This window comes from Ovis aries, chromosome 13 (genome assembly GCF_016772045.2).
Source record: "Ovis aries strain OAR_USU_Benz2616 breed Rambouillet chromosome 13, ARS-UI_Ramb_v3.0, whole genome shotgun sequence".
NCBI lineage: Eukaryota > Metazoa > Chordata > Mammalia > Artiodactyla > Bovidae > Ovis > Ovis aries.
In genome coordinates, this window is record NC_056066.1 from 60,542,759 (window position 1) to 60,559,629 (window position 16,871).

At 40.1% G+C, this 16,871-nt stretch overlaps 1 protein-coding gene and 1 long non-coding RNA gene across 2 annotated transcripts in view; one reads left to right on the plus strand and one right to left on the minus strand.

Annotated features, from left to right (window-relative positions):
• Positions 1-10,658, plus strand: DEFB115 (defensin beta 115). The gene is made up of 3 exons (XM_027976440.3): positions 1-114; positions 3,506-3,672; positions 10,139-10,658. Exons 1-3 carry the CDS (start codon positions 21-23, stop codon positions 10,220-10,222), a joined length of 345 nt encoding a protein of 114 aa, XP_027832241.2. The 5' UTR covers positions 1-20; the 3' UTR covers positions 10,223-10,658.
• LOC132657567 (uncharacterized) overlaps positions 6,379-16,871 on the minus strand; it is a 24,778-nt gene continuing 14,285 nt past the window's right edge. The window contains exon 2 of the long non-coding RNA XR_009595961.1: positions 6,379-6,761. This is a non-coding gene — a long non-coding RNA (uncharacterized LOC132657567). The remainder of the gene's footprint in view (positions 6,762-16,871) is intronic.

The following is a 16,871-nucleotide window of genomic DNA, read 5'->3' on the forward strand; positions in this document are numbered from 1 at the left end:
CTTTCCTTAGCACATTCAGTATGCTGCTGGATCATTCCTTATCCCTCTCAGGATATGTTAAAATCTTGTTCTTGACTGTAGCTGTCCTTGTGGTCCTGGATCAGGCTTCCGCAGGTAACCAGACCATGAAGAGGAGGGAAAAGGGAGTAAGAATGGGTCCAATTCATAGAGGCCTGTGTGGGAGTGAGGACAGAGATGGCTCAGATCCGGTGAAAAGCCATATAATAAATATGCCCTATGGCTTCCGGTCCCATCACTTCATGGGAAATAGATGGGGAAACAGTGGAAACAGTGTCAGACTTTATTTTTGGGTGGCTCCAAAATCACTGCAGATGGTGACTGCAGCCATGAAATTAAAAGACGCTTGTTCCTTGGAAGAAAAGTTATGACCAACCTAGATAGCATATTCAAAAGCAGAGACATTACTTTGCTGACTAAGGTCCGTCTAGTCGAGGCTATAGTTTTTCCAGTGGTCATGTATGGATGTGAGAGTTGGACTGTGAAGAAGGCAGAGCGCCAAAGAATTGATGCTTTTGAACTGTGGTGTTGGAGAAGACTCTTGAGAGTCCCTTGGACTGCAAGGAGATCCAACCAGTCCATTCTGAAGGAGGTCAGCCCTGGGATTTCTTTGGAAGGAATGATGCTAAAGCTGAAACTCCAGTACTTTGGCCACCTCATGCAAACAGTTGACTCATTGGGAAAGCCTCTGATGCTGGGAGGGATTGGGGGCAGGAGGAGAAGGGGACGACAGAGGATGAGATGGCTGGATGGCATCACTGACTCGATGGAAGTGAATCTGAGTGAACTCTGGGAGTTGGTGCTGGACAGGGAGGCCTGGCGTGCTGAGATTCATGGGGTCGCAAAGAGTTGGACATGACTGAGTGACTGAACTGAACTGAACTGATGATAAGGACAATCTATCACCTCGACTATGATGGTTATTCTCATTAGGGAACCTGGCAAATATCAATAGAGGCCAATGTTTCTTGAATGAAGTCCCTTCCACATGCAAAAGCAACCCCCAAATCCCTAACGTCCTTAATATCCTTATCCCAAATGTCAACAGGTTCTTATCTTAGGTATCTATCACTTTTATACCACCTCTTGCAGTAACCAGTCCTTTTCCTTTGTCTCTCCATTGTTGTTTGGCTTTGAATGCTCATTTGAATCAATCAGAAGAGGCGTCTTACTCTTGTCTTAAGTGTGTATAGTGTAAATTTTGTAGGTCGATGTTGGATGTCTACAGATTTGTAAAATAAGCTCAAGGTGTGGAGCTTAGACTAGGACAGAGGATCCTGGATTCTGGATTGAATATGGCCAAAGCACTCTAATAGTAGTACAACAGACTTTATGGTCAAATGGTGAATGATTTTCCAACAAAAAATGTTTTCTACTTAGGCTTCCAAGGGATTCTAAAGTTTATGATTTTAATTACATGATTTCTCTTTTGGTCATTGCTATTGGAAGTTGCATCCTCTCTTGAATCAGCTTTTCAAACTGAAAGTGTTTGTCAACCACTCAGTTATTGTAGAAGCAAAAGAAGATAATCATGGGCTAACCCTAAGTTGATATTTCTCCCGGCAATCTTGATTCCAGCTTGTGCTTCATCCAGCCCATCATTTCACATGATGTACTCGGCATATAAGGACTTCCCTGGTGGCTCAGATGGTTAAGCATCTGTCTACAATGTGGAAGACCTGGATTCAATCCCTGGGTTTGGAAGACCCCCTGAAGAGGGAAATGGCAATCCACTCCAGTACTATTGCCTGCAAAATCCCATGGACAGAGGAACCTGGTAGGCTACAGTCCATGGGGTCACAAGGAGTCGGACACGACTGAGCAACTTCACTTCACTTCACTTCACTCTGCATATAAGTTAAATAAGCAGGGTGACAATATACAGCCTTGACATACTCCTTTCCTGATTTGGAACCTGTCTGTTGTTCCATGTCCAGTCCTATGGTTGCTTCTTGACCTGCATACAGATTTCTCAAGAGGCAGGTCAGATGGTCTGGTACTCCCAACTCTTTAAGAATTTTCCACAGTTTGTTGTGACCCACACTGTCAAAGGCTTTGGCATAGTTGATAAAGTAGAAATAGATGTTTTCTGGAACTCTCTTGCTTTTTCAATGATCCAACGGATATTGGCAAGTTGATCTCTGGTTCCCCTGCCTTTTCCAAATTCAGCTTGAACACCTGGAAGTTCATGGTTCACGTACTGTTGAAGCCTGGCTTGGAGAATTTTGAGCAATTACTTTGCTAGCATGTGAGATGAGTGCAATTGTGTGGTAGTTTGAACATTCTTTGGCACTGCCTTTCTTTGGAATTGGAATGAAAATTGACCTTTTCCAGTCCTGTGGCCACTGCTGAGTTTTCCAAATTTGCTGGCATATTGAGTGCAGCTTTTGAACTGCGGTGTTGGAGAAGACTCTTAAGAGTCCCTTGGACGGGAAGGAGATCCAACCAGTCAATCCTTAAGGAAATCAGTCCTGAATGTTCATTGGGAGGACTGATGCTGAAGCTGTAACTCCAATACTTTGGCCACCTGATGCAAAGAACTGACTCATTTGTAAAGACCCTAATGCTGGGAAAGACTGAAGGTGGGAGGAGAAGGGGATGAGAGAAGATGAGATAGTTGGATGTCATCACCAACTCAGTGGACATGAGTTTGAGTACGCTCTGGGAGTTGGTGATGGAAAGGGAAGCCTGGCATGCTGCAGTCCATGGGGTGGCAAAGAGTCGGACACGACTGAGCAACTGAACAGAACTGAACTGAACTGAACCCTGAGTTGGCTTCTGCCTGCTTAAAATCTGGTGAGGGCAATTAGAGTAGATGAGAGAGTACAGTCATCCTGATCCTAATTTTTTTCCAGTCCAAATGGTCTAGTGAGAAAGAAATAATTCAGAGTTATCTCTTAATAGAGGAGTCTGGGAGAAAAAAAAAAGAGCTAATCATAATTTGAAACAAGATACTATGATCTCTCAACTGAACTTAATGTGCTGAGGAAGCTGAGTCTATACTCTGTGTTCTATTGACCTATGTAAAGCTCAGAAGATCTGCTTTCTGATCATCCACATAAACTGGTCATTCAGTGTTCAATGTACTGCTCTAGACATCATCTAAGACATGAACCTAAAAGTGTCTGGCACATGATAGGTGCTCAACAAAATCACTGTTGAGTGAATAATGAATGGAGAGAAGAAGAAGAAAACAAAGAAGTTAATTGAAGGCATAGTTTCATTCCTTGACAAATACCTAGATTTGGGAAAAATGAGGAACTAGTGTTGATGATACTGAAAAATGATATTTCTAGAGATAGAAATATCCTAAGCATAAAAATAAAGTCCAACAAAAGCTTGATAGTCTCAAAGATGCCATTACATTTCAATAGTTCATTGTAACCATTATTGCTACAATTACCAATGTGTAATCGTATACCAGTTAGTATAATAGTCTTTACTTTTTCATGTATGTGCTTATTCATCTCTTTGTTTATTTTGATAGGTGGATGGACCAGAAAGTGTGGTTATGGAACTGGCAATTGCAGGAAAAGTTGCAAAGAAAATGAGAAGAAGAAAGAAAAATGTGGGTTAAGAAAGCTTTGCTGCATCCCTATAAAGCATAACTCATCAAAACTTGTCATAAAAGAAGAGACAACATATAGGATTATGGCAAGTACCACTAAGTATGAATTTATGACTTGTGACAAGAGGATTTTGGCAGCATTTCAATGAGTCAGTAAGATGGGTATACAGGTCACCTACATGGTCCTTAGATCCTTAGTATCTAAGGAGACTGGATCCTTACCTGATCCATTAAAAAATATATGCTCATTCTAGCTATCATTTGTTTCTGTCTTGCTAGTCCTCTATAGCCTAACATTTTAGCCTCTGTAGCCTAGGCTGTCACAGGAAATCAGTTCTCATGGTAAACCAGTTTCATAGAATCTGAATCTTGAATTCCTAAGCCTCTGACCAGGTGCTATAGGTCTCTGAATGTGGAAGTGTTCCAGGTTAAGGCAAATTTCACTTTGAACACACATCTTTATCTAATGTCTCATCCTGGATTGTTGAGATAGGCCAGAAGTCTTTTGCCTCTTTGTGAAAGTGAAAGTGTTAGTCTTTCAGTCGTGTCTGACTCTTTGCGACCCCACAGACCATAGTTGGCCAGTCTCCTCTGTCTATGGAATTCTCCAGGAAAAAAATATTGGAGTGGGTAGACATTCCCTTCTCCAGGGGATCTTCCCAACCCAGAGATCAAATCCAGGTATCCTGCACTGCAGGCAGATTCTTTACTCTCTGAGCCACCAGGGAAGCCCTTTGCCACCTTAGCTCGATGTTTAGCCTGAGGCTCTGTCTCATTGTCTCTCTCTTGGAATTTATCCCTTACTCCAACCCCCTAATTACACTTGGCTGTCAAAAGACGGGAACGCCCTCTGCACAGGAGACAACTACTCAGGCCCCAACCAAGTGGAAGGGGAAAATAGTAAAAAAAAACAAGCAAACAAACAAAAAACAAAGAAAAAGAAAACTAATTAAACAACACCAACCAAAATTCCTCAAAGTTTACGGAGAACAACAGTGTGCAAGAACTTGTCCTAAACACTTTACTGTATAACCTCAATTTGCCCTAGCACTAGCTCCACGAAGTAAGAAGTAGTATTGTGTCCTTTGGCCAGAAGAGGAAACTAAGTCACAGAGAGTTTAAGTGACTTGCTCCAAGTGGCACAAAAAAAGCAGCTTAGTAGCAAGACTTTGAACCCATGATACCTGAACTCAGATATTATGCTTCCTCAAGGTGGAAAAATCTTTGCTGCAGTAAGAAAAGCTTCCCTTTACTCTTTCCACCCAGAATCTACTTCATTAATATAGAAGGTGTCATGAAAGGAAGAGCTTTGTGAGCCTTCTTGTGGTTAAAGGGGCTTCCCTGATGGCTCAGTTGGTAAAGAATCCTCTTGCAATGCAGGACACCCCAGTGCGATTACTGGGTCAGGAAGATCCGCTGGAGAAGGGATAGGATACCCACGCCAGTATTCTTGGGCTTCCTTTGTGGCTCAGCTGGAAAAGGATCTGCCTGCAATGCAAGAGACCTGGATTCAATCCCTAGGTCGGGAAGATCCCCTCGAGAAGGGAAAGGCTACCCACTCCAGTATTCTGTCCTGGAGAATTCCACGGACTGTATAGTCCATGGAGTCCCAAAGAGTTGGACATGACTGAGAAACTTTCACTTCACTCACTTTGTGGTTAAAATGTGCAACAAACCCAACCCTAAATGGTATGTGAGCCTACATGCTTAGTTGCTCAATCGTGTCCAACTCTTTGCAACCCCATAGACTATAGACCACTAGGCTCCTCTGTCCATGGGATTGTCCAGGCAAAAATACTGGAATGAGTTGCCATTTCCTCCTTCAGGGGATCTTCCCAACCCAGAGATTGAATCAGAGTCTTCTGAGTCTCCTGCATTGGCAGGCGGGTTCTTTACCACTGAGCCACCTGGGAAGCCCCAAAATGGTATATCCAGATACAAATAGAAATAATTTCCAGTTGCAGTAAATGAGGAAGTTGTCCTTATGTAGTAGGCAGTCTTAGTTTAGAGGCCAATGCCAGTCAGTTCTAGAGCTGAAAATTATCCCTAGCCTCTGTTGACATGAATTATCTAGAGAATACAGTCTGAAGACAAGGTACATCAATCACCAAATAATGGCAGCTTCTAATCCTTCAACTCGTTTCTCAAAGTACTTTCACTTCAATTCTCTCATTTTCTCCCACTCTAATAGTATAACACTGATGTCTCAAACCTTAAAGGATATGCTTGTGATATCTGGGGAGTGGCTTAGAGACTGGATCTCAGATTACTCAGGCACAATGATTCCAATAAACACCAATTCTAACCCAGGTTACACCAGTGGTTACAGATAATACAAGCTACCTGTTCTTGAACTAAGAGTTTTTATTCATTTTTTTGACAAGAGAAATTATGCCCACAAGTAGACCTAGGAGTCTTAGAGAGTTACATTAAACATTACTCCATATCCACAGTCCCAAATAAATGAAAAGGTTGTGGGGAAATGCAAGTATGTTAAGTCACCTTACTCCTCACTTTGTTCATCCCCCAAATGGAATTATTTGATTATATCTTCCCAACCCAGGAATTGAACCCAGGTCTTCTGGTGGCTCAGATGGTAAAGAATCTGCCTGCAATGCAAGAGACCTGAGTTTGACGCCTGGGTTGGAAAGGTCCCCTGGAGAAGGAAATGGCAACCCACTCCAGTATTCTTGCCTGGAGAATCCCATGGACAAAGGAACCTGCAGGCTACATAGCCTTGGGGTCACAAGAGTGGGACACTACTTAGTAACTAAACCACCACAGGCCAAGTCTTAATCCAAATGAATGGCATTTTTTATAAGAAGAGGAGATTAGGAAACAGACACACCAGAGAAGGAAAACCATGAAAAGGTACAGAGAGGAGATTCAGCTCAGTTCAGCCGCTCAGTTGTGTCCGAGACTCTTTGTGACCCCATGGACTGCAGCATGCCAGGCTTCCCTGTCCTTCACCATCTCCTAGAGCTTGCTCAAGCTCATGTCCATCAAGTCAGTGATGCCATCCAACCATCTCATCCTCTGTAGTCCCTTTCTCCTCCTGCCTTCAATCTTTCCCAGAGTCAGGGTCTTTTCCAATGAGTCAGTTCTTCGCATCAGGTGGCCAAAGTGTTGGAGTTTCAGCTTCAGCATCAGTCCTTCCAATGAGAGGAGATGACATCTACAAATCAAGGAGAGAGACTTCAGAAGAAAACAATCCCACTGATACCTTTAACTCAGACTTTTAGCTTCCAGAATTATGAGAAGATAAATTTTTTGTTGCTTAAACCACACAGTCTGTGGTCCTTTGTTCTGGCAGCCCTATCAGATTAATGAACACATGCTATAACATTTACATCCTATTGACCTCTTTGTCTCCCACTATGCCTTTGACTCACTCCAATCTTTCCATACATTTGCCAGGGAATCATTTCTTAAAAAAAAAAAAAAAAAAAAAAAAGAGAGAGTATTTGGCTATGCCAGGTCTTAGTTGCAGCATATGGGCTCTAGTGGTTCTCTAACCAGGGATCAAACCTGAGCATGGTGTCTTAGCCACTGGACCACCAGGGAAGCCCCAGGAAATCGTTTCTAAAACCCAAACCTGACACTTTTGTTTTTCCTCCCAAACTGTCAAAAGCTGTATAGTGATTGCAAGAATCAATTCTAAATATCCTTTATGATAATCTCCTGCCCACTTTGGTAGTTTTCCTTTCAATTCCTCCCATGGACCTCACGAGCAACTTGTGTTCTTGGAAATTAATCTGTTCCTTGCCCTTTTCATAGGTGTCCCCTTGTGCTGAGAAGGTTCTTTTTGCAAACCAGACTTATGCTTCTCTAAGCAACACCTAAACAGTTTTTCTACCCTCTCTAAGCCATATATATTCATTCCTTTTTTCCCTTAAGAGGAATTTTGTTATTTATTTACTTTTTTATGAGTAAAAATTATATATATTTAAGATAAATATATCAATATATTTAACATATATTTCAGTTCAGAAGATATATCAAATCATGATGATGTGATATATATTTACATAATCAAGTTAATTAACACATCCACCACCTCATTTTTGTATTGAAGTGTAGTTGATTTACAGTGTTGTGTTAGTTTCTGGTATGTAGCAAAGTGATTCAGTTATACATTGTATACATTCTTTTTCATAATCTCCTGCATTATAGTTTATTACAGGATATTGAATAGAGTTCCCTGTGCTATACAGTAGAGCCTTGTTGGTTGTTTATTTTATACATAGGAGAGTGCATCTGCTAATCCCAAACTTCTAATTTATCCCTCCTCAACACTCTCTTCTTGGAAACCATAAGTTTGTTTTTTATGGCTGTGAGTCTGTTTTATTTTGTAAATAATTTCATTTATACCATGTTTTAGGTTCCACATATAAGTGATGTCATGTATCTGTCTTTCTCTATCTGATTTACTTCACTTAGTATGATAATCTCTAGGACCACCCATGTTGCTGCAAATGCCAATATTTCATTCTTTTTATGACTGAATAATATTCTATGGTATATATTCCATTATACATATATGTGTGTATATATATATCACATCTTCTTTATCCATTCCTCTATTGATGGTCACTTAGGTTGCTTCCAACTCTTCACTATTGTAAATACTGTTGCTATGAACATTGAGGTCCATATATGTTTTTGAATTAGAATTTTTATCTTTTCTGGATATAGGCCAGGAGTGGAATAGCTGGATCCTACAGTAACTCTATTTTTAATTTTTTGAGGACCCTCCATACATTCTCCATAGTGGTTGTAGCAGTTTACATTTCCACCAACACTGCAGAACCATTCCCTTGTCTCCATACCCTCTCCAGCATTTATTATTTTTAGATTTTTTGATGATGGCTATTCTGACTGGTATGAGGTGACATTTCCCTGTAGTTTTGATTTGCCTTTCTCTGATCATTTGTGATGTTGAGTATCTTCTCATGTGCCTATTGGTCATCTGTATGCCTTCTTTGGAGAAATGTCTATTTAGGTCTTCTGCCCACTTTCTGATTGTCTTGTTTGTTTTTTGATACTAAGTTGTTTGAGCTTTTTGCATATTTTGGATATCAGCTACTTGTAAGAATATATGATTTTCAAATATTTCTCCCTTTCTGGAGATTGCCTTTTCACTTGGTTGATTGTTTCCTTTGCTATGCAGAAACTCTTTAGTTTGATGTAGTCACACTTGTTTATTTTTGCATTAGTTGCCTGTGCATTTAAAGTCAAATCCAAAAAAATTATTGCAAGAATATTTCATGTAGCTTTCCACTATGATTTCTTCTAAGAGTTTTACAGTTTCAGGTCTTACATTTAAGTCACTGATCAATTTTGAGTTGATTTTTTGTGTGTGGTATAATATGTCTTCTCTTTCTCTTTTTTTCTTCTTGGTTAAATTTAGTCAAAACTTTGGTATTCGTTTATGTTTTTTAAAAAGCCAACTCTTTATTTTGTTAATACTTTCTATTGTCTTGCTAGTCTTTTTTTATTTCTGCTATAATCTTTATTATTTCCTTCTTTCTGCTCGCTTTAGGCTTAGTTGTTTTTTTTTCCCCCAGTTCCATGACCCATAAAGAATATAATTGATTTTAGATATTTTTTTCTTACTGTAAGTAGTTGGTGCTATAAATTTTCCTCTTAGTACTGTTTTTGCTGCATTCCAAGAGTTTGGGTAAGTTTTGCTTCCACTTTCGGTTATCTTAGGTACTTTTTAATTTCCTTTTTGGTTTCTTTTGTGATCCATTGATTGTTCAGGAATGTGTATTTAGTTTCTATTTACTTGTGGGTTTTCCAATTTTCCTCCTGTTACTTATTTCTAGTTTTATTCCATTGTTGTCAAGAAAGCTACCTGATATAATTTCTGTCTTCTTGAATCTGTTGAGCCTTGTTCTGTGGTCCAACATATGACTGATCTGTCATGGAAAAGTTCCACATGAACCTTATTTTAAATTTTTTAATTGGAGGATAATTGCTTTATAATGTTGTAAGGGTTTCTGCTGTACAACATCAGGCCATATGCACTTTAAAAGAATATTTATTGGGGCTTCCCTGGTGGGTCCAGTGGTTAAGAGTCTGCCTGCCAGTGTAGGGAACACAGGTTTGATTCCTGGTCTGGGAAGACCCCACATGCCACAGAACAACTAAGCCACAACTGCTGAGACAGCACTCAGAAACCACAAGCCGCAACTACTGAGCCAAAGTGCTGTAACTACTGAAGCCCATATGCCTAAAGACTGTGCTCTGCAGTGAGAGAAGCCACCACAGCGAGAAGCCTGCACACTGCAATGAAGTGTAGCGCCCACTTGCTACAACCAGAGAAAGCCCGCACATAGCAATGACAACTCAGTGCAGCCAAAAATTACGTTAATTAATTAATTAATCCTTTGAAAAAGAATATTTATTTTGCTGTTGTTGAAAGGAATGTTCTATTTGGTCCATCTGGTCTATCATGTTAATAAAATTCAGTTTACTTATTGATTTTCTGTCTGGATGATCTATCTACTATTAAAACTGAGGTATTTATAAAGCCTTTCCTCCTGGCAGAGCCTTCATGACAAAGACGCATCCACTGCAGAAGTGTCCAGAAAACCCCAACCAGGAGTACTCGAGTATAAAGTGCCTGTTTGAGACTGCTGTGCCTTGCAGAGTCATCCGAGCTATAGAGGCCGTGGACACAGAAGCGAAGCTTGTTCCCAGAGAACTGGGTTGGGCAGATGGACCCAAGTTGTAATTTAGGCACAGCCCTGGGAGCCAAGAGGAACCTAAATTATCTGGGTTTAAGAGTTTAGCCCCTGGAAGAACTGAAGGACAAAATAAATGTTGTGTTGAATTACAGAAAAATAAAATTACATTTAATGGCCAGAAAAAAGTGAGGTATTTAAGATCTCCACTATTATTGTATTGCTGTATACCTTCAGTTGGGATAATATTTGTGTAATACAATGTTGGGTGATTATATATTTATAGTCATTATATCTTTTTGACTAATTTATCCCTTATCATTATGTAGTGAACACTTAAGTCTCTTTGACTAATTTTTACTATAAGTCTAATATTTTTTAACATAAATAGAGCCTTCTCTACTGTCTTTGGTTATCATTTGCATAAAATATCTTTTCTAGCCTTTAATTTTCAGCCTATGTGTGGTTTTTTTCATAATATATATATTTATTCTTTATTTTATTTATATATAAGTATATACTTTTATTGAAGTATAGTTGACTTACAATGTTTCAGGTGCACAGCAAGATGATTCAGTTATACATATACACATATATTATTTTTTGAAATTATTTTCCATTATAGGTTATTACAAGATATTGACTATAGCTCTCTATTCTGTACAGTAAACCTTTGTTGCTTGTTGTAGATCTGTGTTTTTTTTTTTAGAATTAGATATCTAACATTCTATTCATCCTAAGTCAAACAAGTAGAATCAAAATGTCATAAATTTTTTAGTTAGGCAAAATTTCATAAGTTTTCTAAAATATATATTACATGTATTATTTACATAAAACAATCTAAAGAGAAGAAAGTACAAGAGAGTTACCCAGTGAGCAAAAGGAACAAAGCAAAAAACCCAGACAAACTAACAAACACGGTGAAAAGAAGAAAGAAAAAGAAAAGAAAGAAAAAACAGAAAAGCAAAGTTAAATAGAATTATATACAAAGATGTATATGTATTAAAGAGTTACTATTGCAAGAATAGAACAATAAGAAAAACGAAGCAAAAAATGCTTTAAATAAAGAGAAGAAAAAACTCTTGGAACCTCTCTCTCTCTCTCTCTCTCTCTCTCTATATATATATATATATATATATATATATAAAGGAAATAAAGAGTGCAATTGTTTTTAAAAGTTCTCAACAGCATAAAGTTAATAGTAATCATAAAAATCAACAACCACAGCAACAGAGGAGGGAAAAAGAAGAAAAAAATCCACAGCCAACTACAGAATAAATCAAAATATAATAATAATAATAATTTGTTTTGACATCTCAGCTGTCAGCATCCTTTCCCTCACTGTGAGTCACAGTCCACCTCCACCTCCCTAGGATGCCCTCCAATACTCGGCTGGTCTCTGGACCTGCTGTGGGGATAGCTCGACTCTAATCTGGCCCTACTACCGCCTGTTCTTGCCTCCAATGTCCACAGCTGTGAGAGCTAGTGTCTTTTCTTTTGTGGGAACTCTCATTGTCCTTTTATATATTCCATAGACACAAAGTAGTAGTTGATCATGTGGATTGAACCCACAACTTGTACAGCTGGTAGTAATGTTTTTGATCCTCTTCTTTAGCCATACTGCCCCTGGGATTCAATTGTGGTTTTATCTCCACCTCTGCATGTGGGTCTTCCACAAGAGTTTGCTCCTGAGGCTATGCTGGAGGACTTGGGTCTGCCCCAGTGACGACTGGGTACAGAGGTGGTACAGTTGCTTGGATCACAGGGACCCTAGCAATGCCAGGTATGCAGGTGAGCTGATGTCCAGGGGAACAGGAGATAACGGTGCTCTTAGGGCTTTTTCTAGGCTCTGGCAGCTCTGCCCCAGTGGGGATTGAGTGTAGAGGTGGTGTGGCTGCTTGGATCACAGGGACCTGGCAAATTCAAGTATGCTGGGGAGCCAGTGGCAATTCTCACAGGACATATGGTGCTATTAGAGTTTTTTATCCAGCCCCTGGCAGCTCTGTCCCAGTGAGGATTGAGTGTGCAGGTGGTGCAGCTGTTTGGATCATGGGGACCCTGGTGGCACCAAGTGTGCAGGGACACCGGCGGCCTCTGTCACAGGAGCTATGGCATCATTAGAGTCTTTTTTCTAACCTCTGGCAGGTAGCGTTCAAATGGCCTCTTTGACCAGTCCTTCTCGGTTGCTTTGCGCATCAGGCACTTAAAGGGGAACCCCTGGCTGGGGTCCTTTTCTATTGCTCAGTGTGTCAGGCATTTAAAGGGCCACCTTCTCTGGGGTCTTTCTCTATTGGTCACCTGTTGGTGCTGGCTGTGGGGAGAGAGAGAGAATATAGATGGTTCCACCTCCGGCACATGACTCAGCATTATTGCTTTGCCTGGCTTTCCTCCAAAGGCATTTCCCACAGCCATCTCCTCCCTCGTGCCCCCTTGGGCCATCTCGCCACAGTCAATAGCAGACTTCTCCCTGGGATTGCTCTCCAATCCCTAATACTCCAGCTCCCAGCTGCTGTGCATTCAAAGGGATTTTTGTCCCTGTCCAGGGCATGTAGGGCTGCGGCAAGAATTGTCTGTGTGGTTCTTGCTCCATTCAGATGGTCACAGATCCACTGCTGCACTTGCCAATGGCTTCAAGCGCTTCTCCACTGTCCCAAGGGCTTCCCCGGTGGCTCAGATGGTAAAGAATCCGCCTGCAGTGTGGGAGACCTGGGTTCAATCCCTGGGTTGGGAAGATCCCCTGGAGGAGGGCATGGCAACCCACCCCAGTATTCTTGCCTGGAGAATACCCATGGCTAGAGGAGCCTGGCAGGCTACAGTCCACAGGGTCGCAAAGAGTGGGACACAACTGAGTGACTAAGCACAGCACTGTCCCAAACAATTGTCCCAATGTGGGGGTTTGACCCCTGCTTCAGTTCTCCCACTCCCTGGGAGCAGATCCAGTCCTGCTCACTCTGCTGTTTTTCCCCTCCTCCCCTCATCCTACTGAGTTTTGCTTGGATCTATATATTCCTTTCCAATGATCAGAAGGAATTCTTGCTCGCTCTCAGCTGGCATTCTGCCAAGATTTTCTGTGTCTGGAGGTGTATTCCTGATGCATCTGTGAAGAGAGATGTAACCCACATCCACCTTCACCTCCACCATCTTCTCTTCTCCTTCTTAAGAGTGGAGATTTTAGCAAAGAGGAGCTGAAACCCTGAAGATTATTCCCAGGAACTGAAACAAATGGATTTCCTGGCAAGATTTCAAAATTGGTTTGGATCTTTGACTCCTTTTTTTTTTTTTGCTCTTATTTTCTTCTTCTTTGAACTGGAATGTTTATAACTGATATTATGCCTACCCCATCACTGTATCCGGGGAGTAGGTAATTCTTTCTTAACTTTCATGGGTTTATAGGTGGAGAAGAATTGTGCCCTAGGATGTCTTATACCCAGAGCCTCAATGACACATTATTTAGATCATGTATGTAATGAGACTTGTGAACTTTTGTTAATTCTTTATTGGGCTGAAATTTTGGAAGAAGTTTATATGGAATTCAATTATTTTCCATGTGAGATGAAATCTTTGGGGATTAGAATGTGGACTTTAGTAGGCAGAAAAATGCTCTCCCAGAGATATCTGTGACCTAATCCACATAAACTGTGGATGTGTTACATGGCATAGAAAAATGGAAATAAAGTTAAGATGGAATTAGGATTGATAGTAAGTCAATCTTAAAATAAGAAAACAATACTAGTTTATCTGGAGTGGGGGACTGATATAGTCGTGTGTTCTTTAACATAGAAGCGGAAGGCAGAATAAGAATTTAGAATAGTATATGGTAAGATTCACTGTTAATGCCTTTAAGATTCAATAAAGACAAGGAAAGTAGAAAGCCTGTAAAAGATGGAAAGGGCAAGGAAACAGCATCTCTTAGGGGTTCCAGTAAGAAATTCAGCCCTGACAAAACTTTGATTTCACCCTGGTAGGATTCATTGTGAACTTCTGAAAAATGTAACTGTAAAAAAAGAATTTTTATTGCCTTAAGTTTCTAAGTTTATTGTAAGTAGCCACAGAAAAATAAGACAGTAAACAAAATATTGGACTTAGCAAAGAAGGACTTCCATGCAGTTATTGTAAATAGGTTCAATAACTAAAACAAACCATGTTTTATATAATATAAAAAACTATGATGATAGTTTATCTAATTTGTTTGAATTCTTCTACTGAGTGCTTTCAGAGTCTTGGGTGCAGCAGTAACTTGAGACTCGGTATACAAGAACTTTTCAAACTTATGCTTGCATTGTTTTTGTTAACATCCCATTGGCATCAGTAAGTCGCTTGCCCAAGACCACAGTCTGGTAGGTACCTCTAAATAAGAGGATATACAACATCGCATTGCAAAAGCATGACTTCTAGGAGGGAAAGAATTTGTAGGCTCTATATAGTGTTGTGTAGGAGTAGAGGGTTTTCTTCACAGACCATCTTTTATCTTGATAAGTACACTATTTTTATTAATAATTCACTTTGGGGCCTTAATTTCTGAGAGGTAAATATTTGATATATTAACACATTGAAGTTTCAAAGTTTATTTCTTTGGCTTAACTGAGAAGATGTAGGATAGAGCCTTCCTCTCTTAGACAGATGTGTAACTAACTTGTATACTGAGGAGTTTCAGAAGGAAAACTATACCCTTAAAGAATAGAGCCATAAGATTAGGAAGTCAGCATGATATGAATAGTCATGCAGAGAATTCTGACCATAACCCTAGGTCTCTTGGCTATTTTTTATTTTTATTTTTTGGCCGCATCACATGACATGCGGGATCCTGGTTCTCCAACCAGGGATTGAACCCACATTCCCCTGCATTGACAGCATAAAATCTTAACCATTGGACCACCAGGGAAGTCCTTCTTGAATCTTTTAAAAATCATTTTAATTGAAGTGCAACATATCTATAAAAGAGTGCAAAAGTCCTAAGTATAACATATATCCTAATGAATTATCACAAAAGTAGCATGTCCATGTAACAAAAACACAGGTTAAGAAATAAAACTGCTAACATATAAATACTTCATTTTCCTTTGCACAGTTAGTACTACCCTGATTTCTAACACCATAAAACTATTTTTCTTTTTTTAAACTCTATATAAAAGGGAATTATAGTTTCCTTTACTCATCATTGTATTATCAAGATTGAGCCACGTTATTGTGTGGGGAAATAGTCTATTAGTTGTCACTGTAATGTAGTGTACTTGTTCTCTTAATGTACTATACAGCTAAGATGATGCTTCTGTGAACATTCTTATACCTGCCTTTGGGTCACATGTGTACTTCTTTCTGTTATGCACCCATATATGGTGAAGCATATGAAATGCATATGTTGAATTTTTCATTTATATACCTACCAGCTTCCCTGGTGACTCAGACAGTAAAGAATCCACCTGCAAAGCGGGAGACGCAGGTTTGATCCTTGGGTTGGGAAGATCCCCTGAAGGAGGGCATGGAAACCCACTCTCTTATTCTTGCCTGGAGAATCCCCATGCACAGAGAAGCCCGGCAGGCTACAGTCCATGGGGTTGCAAAGAATCAAACACGATTGAGCAACTTACCTACCAGCAGCATACAAATGTTCCAGTTCCTCCACATCCTTAGCAAGATGTGAAACTATCATGTTGAACCATTTGGTGTATGCTAAGTTCCAGGCTTCAACAATATGTGAACCATGAACTTCCTGATGTTCAAGCTGGTTTTAGAAAAGGCAGACGAACCAGAGATCAAATTGCCAACATCTGCTGGATCATCAAAAAAGCAAGAGAGTTCCAGAAAAACATCTATTTCTACTTTATTGACCATGCCAAAGCCTTTGACTGTGTGGATCACAATAAACTGTGGACAATTCTGAGAGAGATGGGAATACAGACCACCTGACCTGCCTCTTGAGAAACCTATATGCAGGTCAGGAAGCAACAGTCAGAACTGGACATGGAACAACAGACTGGTTCCAAATAGGAAATGGAGTACGTCAAGGCTGTATATTGTCACCCTGCTTATTTAACTTATATGCAGAGTACATCACGAGAAATGCTGGACTGGAAGAAACACAAGCTGGAATCAAGATTGCTGGGAGAAATATCAATAACCTCAGAAATGCAGATGACACCACCCTTATGGCAGACAGTGAAGAGGAGCTAAAAGCCTCTTGATGAAAGTGAAAGAGGAGAGCGAAAAAGTTGGCTTAAAGCTCAACATTCAGAAAACGAAGATCATGGCATCTGGTCCCATCACTTCATGGGAAATAGATGGGGAAAGAGTGGAAACAGTGTCAGACTTTATTTTGGGGGGCTCCAAAATCACTGCAGATGGTGATTGTAGCCATGAAATTAAGACACTTACTCCTTGGAAGAAAAGTTATGACCAACATAGATAGCATATTCAAAAGCAGAGACATTACTTTGCTGACTAAGGTCCGTCTAGTCAAGGCTATGGTTTTTCCTGTGGTCATGTATGGATGTGAGAGTTGGACTGTGAAGAAAGCTGAGCACCTAAGAATTGATGCTTTTGAACTGTGGTGTTGGAGAAGAGAGTCCCTTTCTTGGTCTGTAAGGAGATCCAACCAG